This window comes from Juglans regia, chromosome 16, assembly GCF_001411555.2.
Source record: "Juglans regia cultivar Chandler chromosome 16, Walnut 2.0, whole genome shotgun sequence".
In the NCBI taxonomy this organism is placed as follows: Eukaryota; Viridiplantae; Streptophyta; class Magnoliopsida; order Fagales; family Juglandaceae; genus Juglans; species Juglans regia.
In genome coordinates this window covers 25,892,389-25,916,277 of record NC_049916.1, presented here as the reverse complement: position 1 = coordinate 25,916,277, position 23,889 = coordinate 25,892,389, and the positions used below count along the sequence as shown (strand labels likewise).

At 35.4% G+C, this 23,889-nt stretch overlaps 3 protein-coding genes and 1 non-coding gene across 5 annotated transcripts; 1 reads left to right on the top strand and 3 right to left on the bottom strand.

Annotated features, from left to right (window-relative positions):
- The first annotated feature begins 441 nt into the window (after window positions 1–441).
- On the top strand, window positions 442–1,993 carry LOC109006961. The gene has a single exon (XM_018986420.2). It carries the CDS (start codon window positions 599–601, stop codon window positions 1,784–1,786), a length of 1,188 nt encoding a protein of 395 aa, XP_018841965.2. The 5' UTR covers window positions 442–598; the 3' UTR covers window positions 1,787–1,993.
- A 2,919-nt stretch (window positions 1,994–4,912) lies between these two features.
- Window positions 4,913–8,769, bottom strand: LOC109006963 (pentatricopeptide repeat-containing protein At5g39710). The gene is made up of 3 exons (XM_018986422.2): window positions 6,148–8,769; window positions 5,388–5,468; window positions 4,913–5,295 (listed from the first exon to the last, which is right to left on the bottom strand). Exon 1 carries the CDS (start codon window positions 8,677–8,679, stop codon window positions 6,421–6,423), a length of 2,259 nt encoding a protein of 752 aa, XP_018841967.1. The 5' UTR covers window positions 8,680–8,769; the 3' UTR covers window positions 4,913–5,295; window positions 5,388–5,468; window positions 6,148–6,420.
- A 958-nt stretch (window positions 8,770–9,727) lies between these two features.
- Window positions 9,728–14,499, bottom strand: LOC109006964 (peptidyl-prolyl cis-trans isomerase CYP40-like). 2 transcript variants are annotated; one of them, XM_018986423.2, is made up of 9 exons: window positions 14,052–14,499; window positions 12,480–12,977; window positions 12,183–12,270; window positions 12,019–12,071; window positions 11,263–11,367; window positions 10,795–10,870; window positions 10,310–10,347; window positions 10,166–10,230; window positions 9,728–10,005 (listed from the first exon to the last, which is right to left on the bottom strand). In XM_018986423.2, the coding sequence occupies exons 1-8, from the start codon at window positions 14,220–14,222 to the stop codon at window positions 10,177–10,179; spliced, it is 1,083 nt and encodes a 360-aa protein (XP_018841968.1). In that variant the 5' UTR covers window positions 14,223–14,499; the 3' UTR covers window positions 9,728–10,005; window positions 10,166–10,176. The 2 variants fall into 2 exon arrangements, with proteins under 2 accessions (XP_018841968.1, XP_035542311.1); XM_035686418.1 differs by lacking the exon at window positions 9,728–10,005 and having other exon boundaries at window positions 10,165–10,230.
- Window positions 14,500–22,628: 8,129 nt separating this feature from the next.
- LOC118344902 lies at window positions 22,629–22,763 on the bottom strand. The gene has a single exon (XR_004798633.1). It is a non-coding gene; the product is annotated as a small nucleolar RNA Z247 (small nucleolar RNA).
- Between the last annotated feature and the right edge of the window lie 1,126 nt (window positions 22,764–23,889).

The window sequence follows — 23,889 nt, the reverse complement described above, 5'->3', positions numbered from 1 at the left end:
AAATTATTTTATTATTATTTATAAATTATCTTATTATTATTAACAAATTTCTTATCTCATTTTATATATTTTATATTATCTGTATAATCAAAAGAAGTATAAAAATAACGTATATATTCCCGTAAACATTAAGAAAATATACAAAATAAAAAACCAGACTTGTCATTCAAAACCAAACCACCAACTCCCAAAAAAAATAAAATACTATCTATATTTTAAATTTTATTTGTATAATCATATATAATTTTTTAAAAATGATAAAAATTTAAAAATAAAATTATCATTCAATATTTTATAATATTATACGTATTTTATAGTACTGCCCAACAAAAAATGAAAAGCCCAACCCATCGAAGAAAAATAATAATAATATATGTACGAGGCAGTAATACTTATATACATATAAGTATTACCATATCTCTTTCGAGTCAAAATACTCCGCCCCTTCTTCTTCTTCTTCTTTCATTCCTTCCTCCCCCTCCCTCTCTCTCTCTCTCTCTCTCTCTCTAGCACAGTATTAGTAATCCTCACCGTCCAGCCGTTCCCCACCTTCTCATTAGACCTCAACCTCAAGCACACGATCGAAGTCAATCCAATAATGGAGATGGAAGTGGTCGTGCCACTCCCTCCCGCAGACTTCAACTTCGACAGCGGCTGCTCCTCTCCATATATGACAGCTCCCTCCAGCCCTCAACGGTTCGGTAACTTCTTCTTCAGCGCCCCCACCAGTCCTTCCCGCGCATCTGCCTTTTACGGCGACCTCAATAGCATCTCTCTCCAAGACATGGTCCCCCGAAACTCGGCCTCTTCAGTCCCCTTCAACTCAGAAGAAAGGCCCGGAATTCTCAAATCCAAAGCTACCGACAATGGCGAAATCAATAGCGGCAACGATGGTGGTGAAGATTTTGAGTTCAATTTTAGTGGGCAGTTAGAGCGAACTTCTTTGTCGGCGGACGAGCTCTTCGTTGGCGGTAAGATTAAGCCTCTAAAGCCACTGCCGGCTCGATTACAAGTCGGCGGCACCGAATTGAATGATTCGGTGTCCAATGTTTTATCTCCAAGGTCTCCAAGATCAAGAATTTCACAGGGAAAGAGGATGGTCCAAGAAGCAAAATCACCGAGTCAGAAGAAGGATTTTGATCCATTCGCTGCGGCGACAGAGGAACCCCGAAAAAAAGGAGAGCCTAACCAGCGACAGGGACGAGAACATGAACAAAAACGAGGGAGAGAGAGATTCTCTGGAGGGTCATCTTCGTCAAGTTCTTTACGTAGAGGAACAAGATCTCTGTCTCCTCTGAGAGTCTCTGACAACACTGTTTTAGAAGGCGAAGAGAACTCGCCAGAAGAAATATTTTCTTCAACAGAAAGCAACCCTAAACCTTCTACCTCCTCTCCTTCTGCAGCACATTATTCATTTTTGTCATCCTTTTCCTTCTCCAAAGGTTACCGAAAATGGAGGCTGAAAGATTTTCTGTTGTTTCGGAGCGCGTCGGAGGGTCGGGCAGCGGGGAAAGCTCCATTATTGAAAAAGTACGAGGCTCTGTCCAAGACCAAGCTGACTGAAGACGTAAAAAACTCGAGCTTCCGGTCAACGGACAGTGCTGGATCGGTGTCAAGCTCGAGGAGAAGAGAACGGCTTTCTGCCCACGAGTTGCATTACACGGCGAACAGGGCAGTTTCAGAGGAGATGAGGAAGAAGACATTCTTGCCTTACAAGCAGGGCCTGCTGGGGTGCTTGGGGTTCAACCCTGGTGTGCATGAGTTCAACAGGGGTTTTGGATCTTAAACGTTGATGATGATCCAGATCTCTCTTCTGGGTCCTATATATATATATATACATATATTCTCGTTATATGGGTAGCTTCTTATATTTGTTCTTTGATTCGCGTCTCTATCGATATAAGGGACTGAAATCGTATCGAAATTGTTTGTTTCGATTATAAAACGACTTACAACAGATTAAGAGATCTAGCAATTGGTTGTTTTTGGTTGGTTCAAGGTATAGAAGATTTCAAATGGAATGAAGTTTTACTTTTTACGTATACAAGAGTGTTCTGATATATGCAAATTGATGTGGAAGCGCATTTTCCTCTCCACAAATTATAATACCCTAATTTCTCAATTCAAACCGGCGCCAAGTTAAAAAATTAAATAAAATATTATTAAAATATATTTTTTAATATTAATTTTATTTTATATTAAAATTTAAAAAAATTATAATGATAAAGATGAAAAATTGGGAGCTACAGCAGAATGATCAGCATTTTCCTTGCTTTTAATGCAGGCTTATTTGTTCAAAGAGGGAAATCTGTATTCGACATTGCTCCAATCTTATAAGAAAACTCTTGTTCATTTCCAGGTAGTTCTCCTGAACATCATTGAGATGTTGGGAAATGATACACACTAGTTGGCTTAGGCCAGAAACAGAGAACAAAAAAAAGGTAAAAAAAAAAAATTAGAGAAAAGCTTGTATGCCGCCTGGAGTTAACTGTTACAGTGTATTGCTCTGATTTTTTTTTTATTTTTATTTAATGATTAAAAAAATAATTTTAAATATATTGATATATATTTTATTATTATTTTTAAAAATTAAATATATAAAAAATAACTAGCTATATCAAAAAAATATTAGCATGACTTGGTACCAAAAGATATTCTCTATAAGAGTAATCATTAGATTGTGGAATAATAATGATAATGATGCTGTACAGTGTAAAGTTGAAGAGCCAGTCGGACGAACAGAGTGAATTTAAAATTTAAAGAAAAGATCAAACAAAATAAACCTTTTTCCTCCATTTGTAGCCATCATTCCTCCGTATCACTGCAAATCGCAATGAGTAACAGTAGTACAACAACACCTCTAATTTCAAATGTTTAAGGCCAAAGCATCTGGAGTGTCTAAAAACAGAGGAATTTAACATTGTATTGTACTTATTAAAGTTGAATGCCCCTAATAGTTAATACAAAATAAATGAAAATGGCAGACATCCAACTCTTTTTATAATATTTTATATAATTAATTACATTTTAAATGAAAAATACTTTTATAAAATAATTTATTAAAATAACATAACATTACATAAATACTTTCATTTTAAAATATGATTATAAAAAAAAATTGTACGTGTATCATTATTTTTATAAAAGAAAATGTGATATAAAATTTAAATGTTAAATCCCCGAGACACTTTATACTCATATTAGTACTAGCTATAAATCCATTCAAAAGCTAATATAAATTACCTCGACGAAGGTCTGAATTCAAAAAATGGGGTTACAACTACAAAAAAAACATTAATATATAAACAAGTAGAAAATACATTATCTCATGGGTTAATATTGTGTAGGGAAAAAGGGAGGGACGATCGAGAAGCCATGCATGCATGGAAAACTAGCTTTATGTAAAGGGGAAGACTACACACGTCCATGATAGAGGAGACCCACGTGAAACTGGTAATTATTTCATCTTTGGCCGCACCTTTTCCCTTTACTCTTTGGAGTTTGTCATTTGTTAAGAGGGAAATTAAAGGTAAAGGATGTATGAGAAGAAGATAACCATGCATGCATGAATCTAACTATGGCTGATGATTTTTAACCAACACAAAATAGTAAAAATAGTTTCTCATTTATGACGATAGATGATAATGATCATGTCGAAAATGATGATCATGATGCTTGATGCTATAGTGACATGCTATTACGAAGTAGTCTTGCGTGGTTTTTGGTGATAATTAATGAGGGTAGTTCTTCATGAGTGCATGTCTAAGTTTGATAGAAGAAGACATTGATGTTTGATTGATCCCACATACTGCATGCACCATTTATGGATTCTCCCCCCCATTTGAACCACTCATTTTCTTCATAGAGACAGAGTGATCTTCAATTTTTATCAACAAAAAGAAGTACTTGACGAAAAATAAAGGAACCATGCCCACCTTGGTGCTTGAAAAAGAAAGCCACGATACTATTAGCTTATACTTTACCAAACAACTTTACCCAATCATTTCTACTCAATTTCCTTGATTAGCTTGGAATGCAGGCCTTTGACTGCTTTATTTGGAGGCTTTCTTCAGATAATAATGGATTGATGTGCTTCACAGTAAAGTATTTGGTACAAAGGACATGATTTTGAAAGTAATAAGACAAGTCAAAAGTGGTCATACAAAATAAGCGTCTCTATCTATCTCTTGTCCAATGGGTCGGCAATTGTAATTGGTTTTAAGTCTTCAAGCTTTAGCTTCATGGAAATTGGCAATCAAGAGCATCTCTATCTCTTTGTCCAATGGGTTGGCAAGTTTTTGTCTGTATATAACTCGTTGCGACTGCGAGACGATTAAATAATTAAATAAATTAATATTAGATAAAAATATCTATTAGTGGATTTTGTTCCGTAATAAATTGCCCTATGGCCGTGGACTGCGTGGTCAACCGCAGGCCGGGAGACCATAGATCACGCCATTCTCATGTTTAAATGCGAGGGTCGGCCGATATTCTTGACCACATAATTAAAGTAAATTGAACCGGAAGATGCACGCGAGCAATTTCCCAGAGTCATGGCAGCCTGCAATCAAACCTTGTGCCCACCAGATGATGGACGCATGTATGGAAAGTCCAAATATTCACATGCTGCTCCAAAAATTAAAATTTCCTTATCTGATTTTAAATATCAATAATTGGGTTTTCTTTTCTTTAATTAATATGGAAATTTTGGATTTAGTAAAGTATTTATTTAGAGATAATGGAGTAATTTCCCATTTTATTTTTCTTTTATTTATTGCTTTGTATTATTTTGTTTGAGGTATTTGTTGGGTCATCCTCCCCATTGTCTGCACCATCCTTTAGTTTAATATAATGTCTATCTATTGTTTGAGTATTATTTTATTTATTTCCGATAAAAAAAATTTACAACTTATTTCAAAATCAACTAATGAAAGCATATCACTAAATTAAAAATAATATTTAATTTTACAAGACTACCCTTTCTTTAATACAGAATTCTAAGCTAAATCATTTTTCTTTTCCAGATGTTATACACCATAACTCATATATCTGTATTGTGACGCCTCTTAAACTCTTTCCCTTGCTCTCCATCTGTTCCTCGTATGCAACTTAATGGGCACAAGAGCAGCTCTATGGGTAGCCAGCCCTATATGTCATCCTATCTACTTACAATACAACAGCTTCCAAGTAGAGTAAGTGAGGAAGGATATTATGAATTAGAGAACTTCGGTTTTGGCTTCCACATGCAGAGCTTGCAGACACTTGATAATATCCCTTTTGCCATCTTCTGAGACCCTATGACATGAGCAAGAACAATATTTCAGGAGTCAGTTGACTACCTACACCAAAGCAACTGGAAGAGAGTTCTCGAGTCTCAAATAAGCTACCCGATTATCAATCCGTCTAGTAAAGTCAATCTCCAACTCAAGTAGAACAATGAAGACATCTGAATTGCTGAACAGTGATACCTACAAAGATTATTAGTTTTGCATCAGACATAATCAACAAACCGATGAGAAAACAAAAAAGGATAATTATACAAGCAGCAAAGAGGGAGAGGAAATAAAAAAGATAAATAGCTAGGAAAAAAAAAAAAAACAGTTTTGCCGAGGTCATAATACTTGAGGTGTGCCCCCATTGCTGGAGACTTTTATTTTTTTTATATGAGGGGTGTAATAGGAGGACTTTCGGGGAGGTCATTCATCCTAGAACTCTATCAGCCCTCTTGTAGTAGATTTTTAAGGGAAGGATAAGAATTGATGATTTTGGTCCTTCTGGTGAAGTGCAATTTGTATCAAGGAGTGCTCCTCCTACTCCAAGGATCATTCTTCTTTGTATCTATATTCTATTTCCACCAAAAACATAATAAAATAAAACCACCAAGAATAGATTACGGCTCCAGGAGGTCAGTTTCTAAGAATAGAGGAATTAGAAGATCAAATATAGAAGAGGAAATAAGTAGATACAAACCGACTGACCAACACAAATAGCACAGTGCAAAGAATAGAGTGCACGCATCCAAGCACCAATAATCGAATACATACTGAGATAATCACTAGGTAGCAAAAAATAAATTTCGCTAAAGCCAGTTGGCCCCATATAAAGTTTTGTACTGTACTGCTTAAGCAAGTTCATATGATCACTTACTTTTAGGTGTCGGTATCTGGCAGGAAAATGGAAGTGCAGTCACAAATTAGTAATGTGAATCGCACTTGAAGCAAAACTGGCAACATACCAAGGAAGAATGAGATGAAAGAGATAACGTTCCCTTCACATAGCTCTTCCTATCTCGTTGAAGATTAAACTTTAAGTTAAGAACCCGTGCGCTTCAGCCTGCTTTTATCATGTTGTCTACTTAACTTGAAAAAGTGGGCTCCATCGTCTACATGGACAACATATTCAAATATCCAATCAAGCATTTTAACACCCAGCATAACTGGTTCTGCCACTATTCGGAAGGAGGCCATCCTTAGCCATCTCGGTAAGCACATTAAATACTGCATCCATGTTCCCTTCTTTTTGGTTAATTTCAACAAGTACTTTTGCAAGTTCAGCGTCAGTGAGCCTACAACTTCTCAATACGTTCCCTATGACCTCACTCAACTCCTCATTCATCCCTCCAATGGAAAGCGCTTTAACTAGAGCAATGATAGTCACAGTATGAGGAACAAAACCGGAATTCAACATGTCCTTGTACAGACTATATGCCTTCTGAACATTTCCACCTCTACAATGCCCGTGGATGATAACATTATAAGCTGCTTCGTCAGGCTTGTGGTTTCTCTGAAGCATTGACTGAAAAACTTCATCTGCTTCATTCATCAAACCCTTCATACAAAATCCCTTGACAAGAGCTACCACACTTTTAAATTCAATGTTACTACAGTTTTCTATCAGAGTATTGTATGTGACATCATTTGGGATGGACTCATCGTAGAACAACTTGAGCATAATCCTTTTTGCTTCCCTTGTCTGAGCCTGTTTGTTAAGTCCGTTAATAAGCACACTGTAGGTCACAACATCAGGTAGAAAGCCCTTTTCTATCATCTCGCTGTGCAAATTAAGTGCCTTATTTAAGTCCCCTTCTACACAATAGGCATTTATCAGAGTTGTATAAGTAAATTCATCAGGGCGCAGACCTATATTCAACATCTCTTGATATAGATCGCAGGCTTTTATCAGTTTTCTTTGCTGGCAGAGACCGTGAATAAGTGTTGAGTAGGTAATGGCATCAGGTCGAAGGCCCTTCTCAACCAGCTCCAACTTCGTTTCAAATGCCCTTTCTACCTCCCCATTACGGCAAAATCCAGATATAATTGTACTATAACTTACCACATCTGGAGCCAACCCTTTGTCTATCATCTCTCTTATCACTCCTTGGGCCTCTTCCATCTTCCCCAAAATGCAGTGCCCATTAATTAGGGCATTGTATGTCACAATGGAAGGTGAGAATCCTCTCTCAGTCATTTCATTCAGAACCCTGTAGGCTTCACCCAAGAATCCTTTTTGTGAGAACCCATCGATCAATGTCGTATACGTCCTCTCATTTGGTCTAAGTCCTCGAACACGCATCTGATCAAAAAACTCCATCGCCCGATTTAAATTCTTAGCCTTACACATGCTATTAATTAACGCTGTGTAAGTAACAACATTAGGAGACAATCCATTCATAACCATCTCCGCATGCAAAACAAGTGCTTGGTGAAAATCGCCCAACTTACAATACCCATTCACGAGCGTATTATACGTCACTTCATCACAAACAAAACCCTTTCTGCTCATCTCCTGCAGAACCTGACTGGTCTCCTTCATCCTCCCCTCTCGACACAGCCCATTGATGATCACATTATACGAAATCAAATTTGGCTCCAGACCCTTCAATGCCATCGACCTCAGAAAACTGAACGCCGCATCAATCTTCCCCGATTTACAATACGCATCCATCAATGTATTATAGGTAACAACATTGGGCAAACATCCATTCCTCTCCATTTCACTGAAAAAACTCAAACCCATTTCCAAATTCCTCGCCCCGCAAAAACCCCTAATCAAAACATTATAGGTATACACATTTGGCGAGACCCCGATCCTAATCATTTCACCAAAAACTTCCTTAGCAAGCTTAACCGACCCTTTTGACCTTATTATCGCATCAAGAATGGCATTGTACGACAACACACCAGGCATAAAGCCGTGGGATTTCGCTAAATTGACAATGTTCAAAGCCTTATCAATCAAATTCAAGTGCGAATAGGACTTTACTACCAAATCGAAGACTGCGGAGCTGGAGTTGAAGGAATGGTACGAGTCTTTGAGGCAGTTGAAGACCAAATTGCCAGTGTTGTCAACAGTATTGACGGCCACGTCCTCGGCGAGGGTCTGGGCGGTCTTGTACAGCTTGAACCGGGTGAGGATGTGGAGGGAGAGGCACTTGCATTGAAAGGTGAAGAAGCGATGCGGTTTGGCCCAGTTCAAGAACTTTAGGGTTAGGGTTTGGTCGAACTGGGACTTGAAGAGTAAAAAGGAGGCCGCTTCAGGGGTAAAATGAGAAGCGAGGGAGTTGAGCTGGAGGGTGTGGCGTTTGAGGTACGTGACTGCTTTGTCGGCTAGGAGAGCATCGGAGGAAGAGCAGAGAGAAGAGAGCGGACGACGGTGAATTTGGGGATTAAGGAGGGGCATTTCGGGAATTGGAAAAGGCTAGCTAGGGTTTATCAGACACGATCGCACGAGGAGAAAGAAATACACAGGAGAGACCCATTTGGAAGTGGCGATTCGCTAAACTTGTTTTTTCCCCCTTTAAAGTTTAAACATTCCTTTTCTTTATTTTTCATAAATTTTAATTTTATAAATTTCATTTTTTTTTCGTTTCAAGAATGTCGTCGTCATCATCGTTATTTTAATTATAATTTGTAATATTCATCATACATCATAGATAATAGAATGATGATAGTTTTTTTAATTATTGAACTTCAATTAAATCAAAATTATGCTTTCTTTTAGGTTGAGAAGAATTTAGCAAATCTTTTAAACTCTATTTAAATAGTAAAAAGTATTTTATCTCATCTTATCATTACAACTTTCTTAAATTTTTACACAAAATATAATAAATAATTCAACTTTTTCAAATCTTAAAATAATAATAATATTAAAAAATAATATTTTATTCAATTTTTATTTTTTATTTAAAATTTTCTCATCTAACTATCCAAACAGCACCTTATTCTATTTATCATCTTATTCGAACTCTCACTTAGAAGTAAATATATAATATTTATTAATTATTTGATGTTGTGTATACCCACTTCTTATATTGATTTATTTTGAGTCATTACTTGTTTATTTTCATATATGAGATGAAATGAGTTGATATTAAAATTAAAAAATTAAATAAAAAATTATTAAAATATATTTTTTAATATTATTTTTATTTTTATATTTCAAAAAATTGAATTGTTTATTTTATTTTATATGAGAATTTAAAAAAATTATAATGATAAGATGAGAAGTTTTCAATTTTAGTCTTGAAAGCAAACCAAGCCTAAGTTCCGGCAAGAATTTAGAATATATTTTTCGACCAAGTAATCCAACCAAAACACTTCAGCATGACGATTGAGGTGAGGATCAGGGGCAGGAAAGTAGAGATATCACGAGGGCAAGATCAAAGAACTAGGCATGAGGAACACCCCCATTCCCCCCCCGCCCTCCCCCCCCCACAAAAAAAAAAAAGGTGGGACACAGATACCACGGCCAACGTAAATTATCTGTGACTGATCAAAGTTCGGTAATCTAGTTTGATTTTCACGTCTAAACTTGATGGATGTCTGCAGGATTATATGTAAACAAAATTTTTTAGATTAAAATGTTCACCGAGGAGACATTTCATCAGTGTCAGCCAGTTCTAGATTAAAGGCCACATTCCTATGAAAAGTCTATGAATCGGTTCAATCTTTCATTTTTGTATAATTGTATTTTGGTGTGAGAGATCCGGTTGTTTTCCACAGTTTCCTGAAAAGTAAAGGATTCAGCTCATTAGGAAGAGATATACAAAGATATATGCAAAGCAGCACAGATGAAGGAGATATATTAGACTGCAGCAAATAGTCTTGGTGGCCATTCATAATATCAAACAAGTAAAAGACACATTTTAAAGGCATTCTAAGCATACCGGTCGAATGCCTATTGGAACATCTTGCTGTAGGCCTTTCTCTCCTGATTACGTCTGTCTGCAATCTGCAACATTCAAAACCCAGTCCACCTTTAAAAATTTATTTCCATTCTAAACCGCTACAATCTGCCTTGATATACCAACCTTCTTCTTAGCAGCAAAGAACTCTCTCTTTATTCCAGCTGAAAACAAAAACAATCAACCAAACGAATTACTAAGTACGCTTTGAGCAGGCCTAACTTCCAATTATAGAAGAAAAAACATATGCAATTATATCATTTATTCATCCTAAATTTATGATTATGTCGATCATACGTGTTAGCATAAAAAGACTACATCCCATATTAGAAATATTTCTTGACTGTAAGTGTTAGTATAGTTTAGGTTTAAGCTTTTAAATTGAGTGAAAATCTGACGTATTATATTATGGTCAAAGACTTTAAGTATTCAAATAAAACACGGACCGACTTTCAATCCCGTAACAGTGTAAACTTGAAGTTCACTATCAATATAAAGTTTATGATCAATAAACATACAAGTAAAACTTCTAACAGTAATAATCATCCAGCATTAAGATTGATTTCTGGCCAAAAAGAAAATATCATAATGAAGGCTGAAGTGTCGCTGACCATCATTTGGCTCCAAATCTAATGCCTTCTTGAAGCTTTCAACAGCAGCATCAATGTCATTAAGGGCCATGTATGCCTGATGGATGAGGAGACCATTATTACTAGAATCACCCAAAAAAATAAAGCAATATATTTGCAAAGAAACACCATCAAGCTTCAGGAATGGAGGCTATAGAAAGTATGTAGGACAATACTTGGGGAAGCCAATCAAAATTAAGGCCAGCCAAGCACAGATACCATCTGAAATTAAACACCTCAACTTCAAAATGACGCACTTTCTTAGACATTTTATCTGCCTATAGACATATGATTTTACTTGGAAAATTATAGAGAGTACTTTCAAATGCAGAAATAGGAGCAACAAAAAGAGACAAAGATGAAAGCATATAAAAGCATCTAAGCAGACTTCTTCACCAGATATTTCAAGTTCCCATCCTTTCAGTGCTAGATATTGAAGAAAGTACCAACCTGACCCTGGCGGAACAAGGCTTTCACATTGTTGTCTCCATCACGCATTGCAAATTCTGTGTCTAACAATGCTCCTTTCAGATCCCCAAATTTCAACTTACAAGCCTAAAGCAACAAACCGCAACAACTGTCAAATATACGATATCGGCACTGGAAATAGAATGATGAAAAAGGTAAATATTTGAGAATGGTATAAGCCAGAGGACTGATATGTTACCTAAATTGATTCAAAAAATATATATATATGTTACCTAAATTGAATGGAGGGATATATATCTGGAGGAAAATTTTAAGTGACAGTGAACAGTTTAATGCACACTTACAATTTAGATGTGTAAGAGACATATGTCACACTTTAATATTATGAAACATATGCAATCAATCAAAGGCATGTGTAATGCTGATCTTACCCAAAACTAAAAAAACACTAATAGGTGATTTCTGACACAATGTTTCTCTTTAAAGCAACTTTAGGTACATGCTGCTACAAACAAGCGATTGATACCACCATTGTACGGTTACTGGTCTTCATCCTCAATAACTTATGGAAGAGAGGAAAACGCAGATGCTTGTCCTTGCCCATGATATCATTTCCTATGTACAACTAATCAGGTGTTTGTGTACAAAACCAGCTCACTTTAACTTTGCAATTATAGATATGTTTATTTGAAGAATCGTTCCCACAGCTCTTTTTTTTATTTGGTAGGCCAGGTAAACAGCTCAATTATCAGTACTAAAAACCAAACAGTGACTTACGGAGCTGTTAGTGAAAATTTGTGACTTCATCTTCCTCAAACATGAACTCTTCTCTGCAGCAGCAAAAATAAAGCATAAGATCAAACTAAGGCTTGGGGATTTGCTAACATTTTCAGATCATCGTCAGTGCAGAAATAAACTACATGAGAGAAGTGATGGCTCACCTTCATCAATCCCTTCTTTCTCCCAACAGATATCCAGATAGCGTAAAGCCTTCCGATACTTTCTAAGAGCCATCTTAAAGTCTTGTTTCTGTACATGGGAATTATTAGTACATTGGAAATGCAGGAGATATATGTAATCCAAAAGAAAGAAGAGAATGAGGTCATGGAACAGAGCTAACAATAACTGGTTTACCAAATTTCCTTCCCACTCTGAGGATTTATATTTCAACCAAAGACTCCAAAGAACATTTTGTAAAATAAAAGAGTAACGTTGAATGCAACTAGTACAATCTTTACCTTGTAATGTTCATTGCCAAAAGACTTTACAGAATCAACAGCATTCATCCACCAGGAGATATCATTAGGACTCTCATCAAGGTCAGCTGGCCAATCAGGATAAATATCACCATCTCTGAAAAAATTAGCCATTCCATCATCTGCCCCTTCAGGAACCTCTCCAGAGTCCACAATTAGAACTTCAGCAATAGGACGGTCGCCATCAGTCACAACATGCTCAATTGATCTCACTACTCCCATCCCTTTAATTACCTTCCCAAACACAACCTGTTTTCCATCTAGATGAAAAGTTCGAGTTGTCGTGATGACAAACTGAGACCCATTTGTATTAGGGCCAGAGCTAGCCATAGATAACATTCCTTTCCTTTCATGCTTTAATTCAAAATTCTCGTCTTCAAATTTCAAACCATAGATAGATTCTCCCCCAGTACCATCACCAGCAGAGATATCTCCACCTTGTACCATAAAGCTTTTGATAACACGATGAAAACGGCTTCCCTGAAATGACGATACTCATTGGTAAGAAATTAGGATACGCATCACCAAGCTCGAACTTCTTAAGCAGGAAAAAGTAAGTATCTACCACTAGTGTACCCATCTATTCAATCTTCTTTTTTTTTCTTTTTTTTTTTTATTGGCACCAGGTGTCTAGGAACAGCGTCATGACTAATCTCAGAGGTGCACCGGCCCTCGGCAAGGAGTTTTCCACAAGTACACCTCGGGTAATTCAAGAGAAAAATCCCCCAGTCTGATCTATTCAATCTTTAAGTTATGCTTGTTTTGTAATTGACAAGCATCACAAGCACATATGTGGACTTTCCGAAAGGCTGTAGTCAACCAGCCTTAAACTCAAGTCATTAATTCCAGAGTACAAGATAACACAAGGAATATTGCCTCTATCTTTGAATCACAGCAAACTTGAATAGATTTTCAAATTTGGTACTTCAAGAACATTTTTTTTTTCCCAACGAAAACTTAAAAGAGTGATTTTCAAATTTCAAAAAATTGCTAACTTCAAAACAGAGCAACGATTTTATCAAATATCAAGGGCGTCGACATATTTTGCCTTTGCTACACCCAGAAGAAAAACTGAGATCCCGTTTATTACTACAGAACGCAAAGATGTACGGACATTGATAACCTCGAAATCGATGAGAAAGCGAGTACCAGCCAGACAGAACAAAAAGAAAAAGAAAAAGAATACCCAGCATGATTCTCAATATCGCCGATTCGCCAAGGACACCACCGTCATTACATAACCAAGCAAGAAAGCTAGCCTCAGCCCCCATATATACACTTGAACCAGAAAAACCCCCAGTACACATACAAAGACGTATAATAATAAACCCAAGTACGTATATACCCACATAAAACAAAAGCACATACGTATATAGAAGCAACAGAGGCATTAACACCCCTGAATTTTCATAAACAGTCACCAAACCATCACTAAAATAAAAACCATCACTTTACGATTAAGAACAGCAGAGTCTTTTTCATCACCAAAACACAAATACCAACCTAGATCCATCTAGTTAAATACATATACTTCCAGGCGATGAAAGAGAGGACCTTGTAATGGAGGGGAAGACCGGTATTGTTACCAATGCCCTTCTCGCCAGTGCAGAGGGCCCTAAAGTTCTCGGCAGTTTTGGGCACCACATCGTTGTAAAGCTCCACTACCATTCTACCTTCCAGCTCTCCTCCTATGCTTATGTCCAGAAAGCACCGGGGCCTCCCCATCTCTCTCTTTCTCGCTCTCTAGGTGTTTCTTCTCGACTCTTCTCTGACCGAACTCTCAACAGTCGCAGAAAGGGCGAAAATGTAGCATAGTGACTGCCGTTGGCTATTTATATACTTCTCTCCAACCTGCCAAGATTTTCAAATGAATGCCTTCTTATTCTAATGACCCTCCAATAATATTATCTGTCGCTAAGTTGGGCCGTACAAGGTATCGGACTTGTTTTCGCAGCGGCCATTGATTCTTATTTCCTACTTTGTAGTTTGTAGTTGTACTCCCTATATTGTTAAGAAATTCGATTGATTCCTCTATCCCTGTGTTAAAAAAATATATATATTCTTGTTTGCTGCACGAAATTAATCTACAAATCCTGTTTTTATCCAAAGTTAAATAAATTAAGTCTTTAATAATTAAGGCTTGTCATGTCTCTCAGCTGAAGTCAGCATAATCATATCATGCCAACCTCACACCCAAGACTTTTCTGCAATCATAATGCCAATATTCGTGTGCAGGAATTTTCATTATTTTCCGAGAAAGATTAAACTCTGCAAAGATACAACCCAATAGAACTTGTGAAAAAAAAAATGTAAAAATAGGTGGAAGGCAAGGCAGGTTTGTAGAACGAGGAGCCCACGAATGCGGGTGGCCCAGTGCGCCCCATTTCAGCTGGGATGTCACCGTCGTTGGTGAAACTGCGCCGGAGGGTCTTTTCTGTCTTGTCTTGGCGTTCTCATCCGTTTACTGTCGACAACAGATTTCCTGTTGGTTCTTTTTACATGAATTTCTGTATCATGTCTATGAGCAGTTTTCCGTCTAAATTAACAATTTTTTTCAACCAAACAGCAATCCAATAAGATAAATGTTGTTCTTAATTTGTAATTTTATTGTTTTAGGTCTCACGATAATTTTATAATTTCATTCAAAATATAAATTAATATATGCCATCAGAAATTAAAAAATTTAAAATGAAGAGTAGTAGTTTTTTTTTTAAATAATAAGAAAAACAACCAGAAAATTAATACAAATAAAAAGAAATTTTGATTTATATATACACTAGCACTGCCCCCTTAAAAAAACAAGTAAAAGAAAAAGAAAAAACACATCACCGACCGGAGGGCCCAGCCCAACGTGAGGGGATAACGTATGTAAATTGAGCCATGACTGACCATTAAATTAGCATCAAAAGTCATATGTTTTCCTTCCCATGGGCCCATTAACAGTAAAAACAATGCTAAATTTTCAACGGGGAGTTCCAACTTGCAAGTTTCAACCACTAACAAAGATTTAGGTTCAGATCTTAGAACATCTCATATAATTGGTAAATAATAATAAAATAATTTATAAATAATAATAAACTATTAATAAATAGTAATAATTGTGTTCTCAAAAACAATCTTACTGTATCTCTTTTTGCAAAGACTTCCGTACAGTAGATATAGACAGAGGAAACATATAAATGCATAAAAACAAGCGATTAGAAAACTGTATAAGCTTTCCAGCAGCTGAACTACTGTAATTTATTTTGTCATGTTGGTACAATATATATTTTTTCTTTTATCGTTACTATTTATAAATTATCTTACTACTATTTACATAATTATCATATCATCTCACTTTCCAAATTAGCCCTTATTTTAAACTTCCAATCTCAAAATTTTTTGAAAAGTTTCTAGTCGGAATAATTATGAACAAACTTTACAGTTTATTAATTGAACCTCATTTAGATAAACCAGTTCACTAAATTATTATTATTTGTTTTTCATAAAAACAACCATTTAAAATAAGTTACATTAATATTGTAAGGGTAAAATCAACAGCTTATAATTTAGTCTCGAGATAAGGTCAAAGATCAAGCTAAGAAATAAAATCATGAAGAGAGAAGACAAGTTGACTCAGACTCCTAAACGGAAAAAGATTCAGACACCTAAAATGAAAGACATTCCAACCCTTAAGAGGAAAGGAATTCAGATTTCTAATAAGAAAATGCTTCACAAGACAATTTGGACCTCTATATATATGAAAGGATCTCCCACAAGATGAACGAACTCTCCATAGATTCTCCACAAACTTTCGACACAAAAGCTTCACCACAACTCCAAGGAATTTTTCTTAAATTCCTCCATTGTATTGTGAAATGTGTGAGGTCATGGGAGATTGTAAAATCATCCATTATAGTGAATTTTACCCCCAAACAATATATGGACGTAGGCATTATGCCAAATCACGTAACTCTCTGTATCTCTTTTTATTTACTTTTATTCGCTTATTTATTATTTATGTTTTGGATGAACACGACGAGCATCGTATCGAAGCCTGAATCATCTTGTGGGTTAAGGATGATTCTTTCCTCCCTTTTGGTTTGTTGTGAAATCTTCAAGTGAGCTCCTCACCACTTAGCACAAAATGAACAACAAACCATAGACCAAATGGGAAACTAGTGACCAATTTTCTAAATTTATTCTATAGATTATTGACTCGAAAATTCTCAGGGCCTTCTTATACAACAAATTGTCCTTAAGAATTGCAAGCATTTGTCGAGGTCAAATTAGCCACCTATAATTTAGTCTCGAGATAAGGTCAAAAATCAAGATAAGAGTTAAGCCATGAAGAGATAGGACAAGTTGACTCGGACTCCTAAAAGGAAAGAAATTCAGACTCCAAAGAGGAAGAAAATTCAAACTTCTAACAAGAAAAAGTTTCACTAGGCAAGTTGGACCTCTATATATATGAGGGGATCCCCCACAAAGCGAACGAACTCTCCATAGACACTCAACAAGCTCTCTACACAGAAACTTCATCACAACTCCAAGGAATCTTCCCTAAATTCTTCCATTATATTGTGAGATGTGTGAGGCCATGGAAAATTGTAAAATCGCCAATTGTAGTAGATTTTACTCCAAACAACTCGTAGAAGTAGGCATTATGCCGAACTATATAAATCTCGTGTCTCTCTTTATTTATTTTTATTTACTTATTTATTATTTATCTTATGAATAAACATGATGAGCATCATATCGAAATCCGAATCATCTTATGGGTCCGGGATGACTCTTTACACCCTTATGGTCTATTGTGTAATTTTTTAGCATTAACAAATATATAAGATTCGAGATAATAAAATATAGGATGAAAAGAAACGTTTATCGAAAGAAGCATTATTCAACGCGTCAAACTAAAAAAACTGAGTGAGATATGAGTGTATGGAATAATGGAGTGTTTTTCATTTTTCAATGGTTCCCAACGTTTTGTGGCCGTGGGCCTAAGATGGGCGGGCTGGCTAAGAAAGTGTGAAATCTCATCCCGCCTATACGGCGTTAAGCCTAGGAAAAATCCATACCGCCTCTTGGATAATTGCCTACTGTTCGGTGTAGGATTTTTTCATCTTGGACCAAACCGAACAGTTTAAGAACCGGTCCGGTTAATTCGTTCGGTTCAATTTTTTTAAAAAATATTGATTAATAAAAAAAATTATTTAAAATGTTAAATTAAAATTAAGTATGGTATTAAATAAAAATTACATAATAAATTGTACAATTATTAATATATACTAGTATTATATATTATAGTTATACATTAAAGAATATAATAATACATTAATCTAAATATATATAATTATAGACTTAGTACCAATACTATAACTAATAACTATACTATTAGTATTACTAATATACTATATGTTAGTGATAAATTGATAATACACAACTAATACTATATTAAATAATACTCTATGTAGTTATAGTAATTTAATACTAACATATTAAGTTTTTTTTTTTTTTTTTGAAAAAGAAACCTCTTCGTATTCATTTAATACTAACATATTATGTTGACTATACTAATACTATTATAAATTTATACATATACTATAATTTATACTATAACTCTTATAATATGTTAATATACTAATATATACTAGTACTATTTATAGTTATACATTATAATATAACACTCATGTAATATTGTGATATATTAATAATTAATTATATAAAATTAATTATATAAATAATATATATAAATAATAAAATATATTTATATTTTTTTAATTTTCATTCCATTCGATCCGATCCGATTCAAAAATTACCGATCCGGTTGGTTTCCTCTATCCAGACCAACCAAATCTCACACCTAGAATTTGTACACATTGGGTTCAGAGTTTGAACTCTGTAAAGTTTGGACACGTCACACATTGTTTTCTTTCTTGTTCTTGGCCAGAGTGTTAATTTGATAGGGAAGAGCTGTAGACACAAAAATAAAAAATAAAAAAAATAAAAAGGTAAAATTATGAAATGACGAAATTTATATAACTCGTTAGATTTATATTATCATAAAAATAATTTTATAATCTAATATATCACATCGGTCACGTTAATTTATGGATTTAATTTTATATAATTTATTTATGACTAAATATTTCTATTTTTGAAAAGGAAATTAAAGATAAAGACACCTTTAATAGGAAATTTTTTGAAAAAGAAAAAAATATTGTTATTGGTTCATTTATTTCTTTCGATTATTCATAGGATTAACTTTTTTATAAAATATTATTGAAATTGATTGGTAAGACAATGATTCTAAAGTTATGATATTTAGAAGTTTAATGTGTAATAAATCACTTATTATAAGATTTATTGTATTTAAAAAAATAAAAAATAATAACACTTATTTTATATATGACGTGGTTAGTTTGTGAATGAAGAAAATTACAAATAGATTTATTTTTATATCTAACCTTCAATTTTTAAAAAATGAAGAAATAAATCTGTGCGCTAGACTTAGATAGAGTCCTTTATGTATATACAGGCTGTAAGATCATGATCGGACCTGATCGAAAAAGTCGACCGGATTAGATTGATAGTCATTGTTCGATCTCGGGGAGTGGTAATATTTTTAAATATTAAATATATATAATATATTATTTTATATAATTGTTGTATAAATTAATTATGTAATTTTTATTTAATGAATCATCATTAATCATATATACTATAAAATTATTTAATATTCGTGTTAAAAAAATCATTTAATTTCATTAACTATATATATACAATGAAAAAAATATTTATAGACCGAATCAGACTAAATAGACAGATTTGACCGATAACTAACAGTCTAGTTCAGCAAAAATAATAAACTAAAATTTTCGATTCATTATTCTCTCCGGACCGAACCAAACCGAATTAGACAGATTAGAATCCTTTTAAGCGGTCGCGCTGTTATAAGAAGTAGAACAGCTCTCATATCAACTGCTGTTACATCAAAAATCACACAATAATTTCAATACTCTCAACCAAACAGAATAGATCATTTGTAAGATATAGATCAACCAAACAGAATAGATCATTTGTAAGATATAGATTTCACTTACGAGCCCCTCCCTTGCATCTTTTCTTCTTCCATCTTCCACTGATCACAGACCCACCATCCATTTGCACCGATTTCACCTTCTTAAATTGTAATGAAAAATTAATAAAAATATCTTCACTCGCGAGCTACTTGAACTACAAAACCCATTTTCCCTGCGAAACCCCTTCCCCAATATTTTAAACACTGACTTTCCTCAAACAGTTAGGGGGTTTAAAACAAGTTTCATAAAATAACATTGGCCGAAGCATTCAAACACTGACTTTTGTTTGTATACATGCAATGTAAACAAGCTATAAGTATTTAAAGACCAAAGAGAAAATTTATGTATAGATATTAGAAATCGAAAGCAAATGCAGAGGCAAAAAACGTTCTGGGTCGAAAGCAAACTCAATAAACTCAGAAATCGAGGTTCTGTGAGGGTTGATCATGCATGCGAGAGTCGCCAACCGTCGTTTGCTTATTTTGTATAGTTTATGGACCTTTCCAATCGATATAATTTTCTGTTTTCTTATTTTGTAATTTTTCTCGATACAATGAAAATTCTATAGATGTGTATAGTTTCTGGATCCTTTCAATCGATATTGTAATATCCTCGAACCCTTTCAAACCGGTCAAGCTCCATCGTGGCTCGATGGCAAGGTTTGTTGGCTCTGTATTTTTTGCACTTTCGTTGTGATGGGTGCTTTAGAGGAAGAGGAATGAGGACACATGAGAGAGAGCTGTGATGAGTTGTTGATTAGGTATAGATAAATACACCGTATGTAAAATAGAAAACTTACGAGGATCGAATAAAAGCAGCGGAAGCGGTTTGAAGGAATTCTCTAGACAGATTATACTCTACATATATTGTCCTCACATCGTTGACTGACTCTATGAAAGGAAATTTAAAATTTTAAAATATAAACTTTGTTTTTTATTTGAAAAGAATTTCTATTTTCAGAACTAATTATTTTCTCCACGCTGTGACGGAGTGACGTTTGCATATACGAGGTTATAAATTATACAAAAATGCTACAGTCACAGAAGGCTGTTTTCGATTGGGTCCGACAATTTTTTTTTCCTTTTAGCTTAGAGAAGTGTGGACCATGCATAGACCTAACTCTATTTACACGTGGCCTCCATGTATTCACCGATGGAGCATACTGCAGCTTCCAAGGTACATCTTTTAAGGAAACTGGCCAGGAAAAACCATGGCGGTTTTACTTTAATTAAAACTAGGGGCGGTTTATCTACGGCAACATTGTATAAAGAGCACTGCTATTCCTACATAAGTTTTCCACCGAAAACTTCTACCGAAAGGCAAAAATTTTTTTTTTTTTTTTTTTGCTTTTTTTTCAATTATTTTTTTAAACACTTTAAATATTTTTAAAAAATATAAAAAAATCATAAATTCATTTAAAAACATTCCTTAATCACTAAGTTAAAAAAAAAAAAAAAAAAAATTGCCTTTCGGTAGAAGTTTTTCCGAAATAGCATTTTCCTTGTATAAATACCCCCATAATCTTGGTGTCCTCCATTGTCTGCATCATAAAGACGGAAATTAAATCGGAAGAACACAAAAGAGTTGGTTGAAAATGGTGGCTGGCGCAGTAGCGGCAGGTGTGGCTGTGTTGGTTGGTGCGGTACTTGCTCTTCTATTAGCTAATGCTGTAGGCTCAGAGCAGCTAGTGGCAACCGCAGAAGATACTCGCAATTCCAGGAACCCCAAACGCTACTTTCAACAGGATCGTAATGGCCAATGGGAAGTGAAAACATATGACTGAGACTAGTAGTTGCTGTTTCTGCTGCTTACTTTGTGTGTTTTCTGTTTGGAATATTAATATTTCCTATATATTATGGGTTTCGTTTAGTTTGGATGATTTCCTTTTCTTTTAATTGCCTATAAATTCCTAGTATGCAACCCCAATGGAGTGTTGAGATGCATCGCGTTCTGATCTCTTTTGATTATTTTATCGTCTTCTCTGTTTCATTTTTTGGTATTTTTTTTTCTCTCATCAAGTTGTTAACAAAGGAGGGCATACGTGTATATATATATATATATATATATAAGGGTTTGAATAATTTGTTGTAAAGTGCCTGATGAATTAACTTAAGAGTTAAGTTAATATAATTGATTTTTTTTAGAAGTTGAGAAAGGATTTGCATGCTACTGTCAACTGTGTAGCAGCTATATAAAAGAGAAGGCTGAGAAAATAAGTGAAAGTGTAAAGCAAAATGCAAAAACAAATAAAAGTATATTTGCCCCATTCTTAAGAACAAAAACTCCACTTGAAACTGTCATCAATGCTAAAAATATTTATTCATTTAAGTGGCAACTTCGAAATAAAGTTGCTTAACAAGCAACCGGCATCTTAAAGCTCGACAATAAAGATAAAGTGGCTAGCACTAGCAGAATAATTAAAGAAGCGATTTTGACTGCATAGAGGACTCAACAAAGTTCATTGCAGTGAATCCAACAAAGTTATAATATTTTTAACATTGATAATAATAAGGACATGTAAAAGATTGGATAAAGAGAGAGAGATTGTGAAGGAGCGGCAAGGGTGGTTAAGCTTATGTGATTCATATGCAAACCTGTCCTGTTCAATCTGGTCACTGTTAGTATATTACTTGGAGTCGACTGTTAGATTATGAAAATCATGCGGTAGATGAATTTTAGAACCAGTATCAGGATACCAATTTGCTTTCGGTGCGGAGGATGAAGCAGTCAAATAGGCAACCATGTTGGGAGGTAGACCTTGGCAGGATTGGTTCAGAATACTAAATGGCTATGTGGCCAATCTTATCACACACCTGTAGGCCAAGGGGTGGCATAGGAAGACTGAGACTGGCCCGAAGATTGAGACTTGCCTAATGAGTGGGATTGGTTCCCTTGTCTACAGTTGCCACGACTGCATCCACTGGAATAATGGCTCTGGCCATCGGGTGGTTGGTGTTGCTGATGAGGACGTGTTGTTTTCCACCTCGATTGCAAGAATCATGTCGAGTAGCAACATTGACTCGGCCAATCGTGGCTCCAAGGGTAGACTGAAGTTACTCAAGACGAAACTCAAAATTGAGAACGTAACTAAACATCTCTTCAATAGACATTTGATCGATGCGAGTAGATATGGAAGTCACAATTGCATCATAAGTGAAGTCAAGATCGTCAAGGATATAGGAAATGAACTCTCTTCGAGTGTCTGGATAAGTCTTCATTTTCTGGAAGTAATTGGAGATGGTCATGCTTCCTTTATTGGTTGTTGCCATGAACTATCGAGTTTGGATAGCTCGAATAGTTGAATGAGCAAAGAACATTTTCTCCAACGCAAGCAAAACTTCTTTGGAGGTGCAGAGTCCTACAATTTGGGCCAGGATGCCTTATAACAGGGAATACACTAAGGTGGTGAGCACCGCCTGGTCTTAAAGAAACCAAGTGTTGAACTTTCGAATTTTTGGAGGGACATCGGACGATGATGCAGCTTCACGATTGGATATGGTGGTAGGGGAGAGGGGTTTGATCCATCAACAAAACCAAACAAGCATTGTCCACGCGGGTAAGGGATGATTTGAGTTCTCCACAACAGGTAGTTGTCTGTGATTAGCTTTACTGTAACTAGGCTCTGGATATTCATTAGGTTGAGAGAGGAAAGAGCAGATGAAGAAGATGAGGCCATTTGAGCAAAAACAAAAAGAGGTCACCAAGACGCTATGATATCATGTAAATAACGAGATAATGTTGGGTAAAACTCTCATGTTGATGTACGTCGAGAGATTATAGATTTATAGCCATAGCTATGCACATCGTGTATAAAACAAACTCTCCTAGAACCATGTACATGTCATATATGTTAGGCTTGACTTATAGGGATCCTATAAACAAGGGTGCGTAAGTCAAGCTCTGGAAATCACGTTACATGTGAGTCATCTTGATGGCAGTCTTGGGTGTCAATTGGACTGGAGTTTCCTTAATAGAGAGGTTTAGTTTTCTACTCAGTTTACTCGATTGCTTATGGCCTTGCTGCGTGCATGGGAGGTCGATATGGATGAATTGGAGGAGAGAAATAGTGAAATAGAGAGAAGTCTTGGGACTGGGTGGTGTACGACAGTGGCTCGAGATGGCCTCTGTGTTAAGCTTTTGTCGGTGGGCGCTCCTTGGTGGCACGAGGGTTGATCAACGTAGGAGAAAAGTGAGAGAGGAAAACAGAAGAGATGTTGGCAAAATATACTTAAAAAAAATAGTTAACAAAATGCGAAAAATCTATGAGAGATGAAACGGACAAATCTGTGAGGGATAAAATTGTGAGAAAAAAGTTGAACAAAAAAACA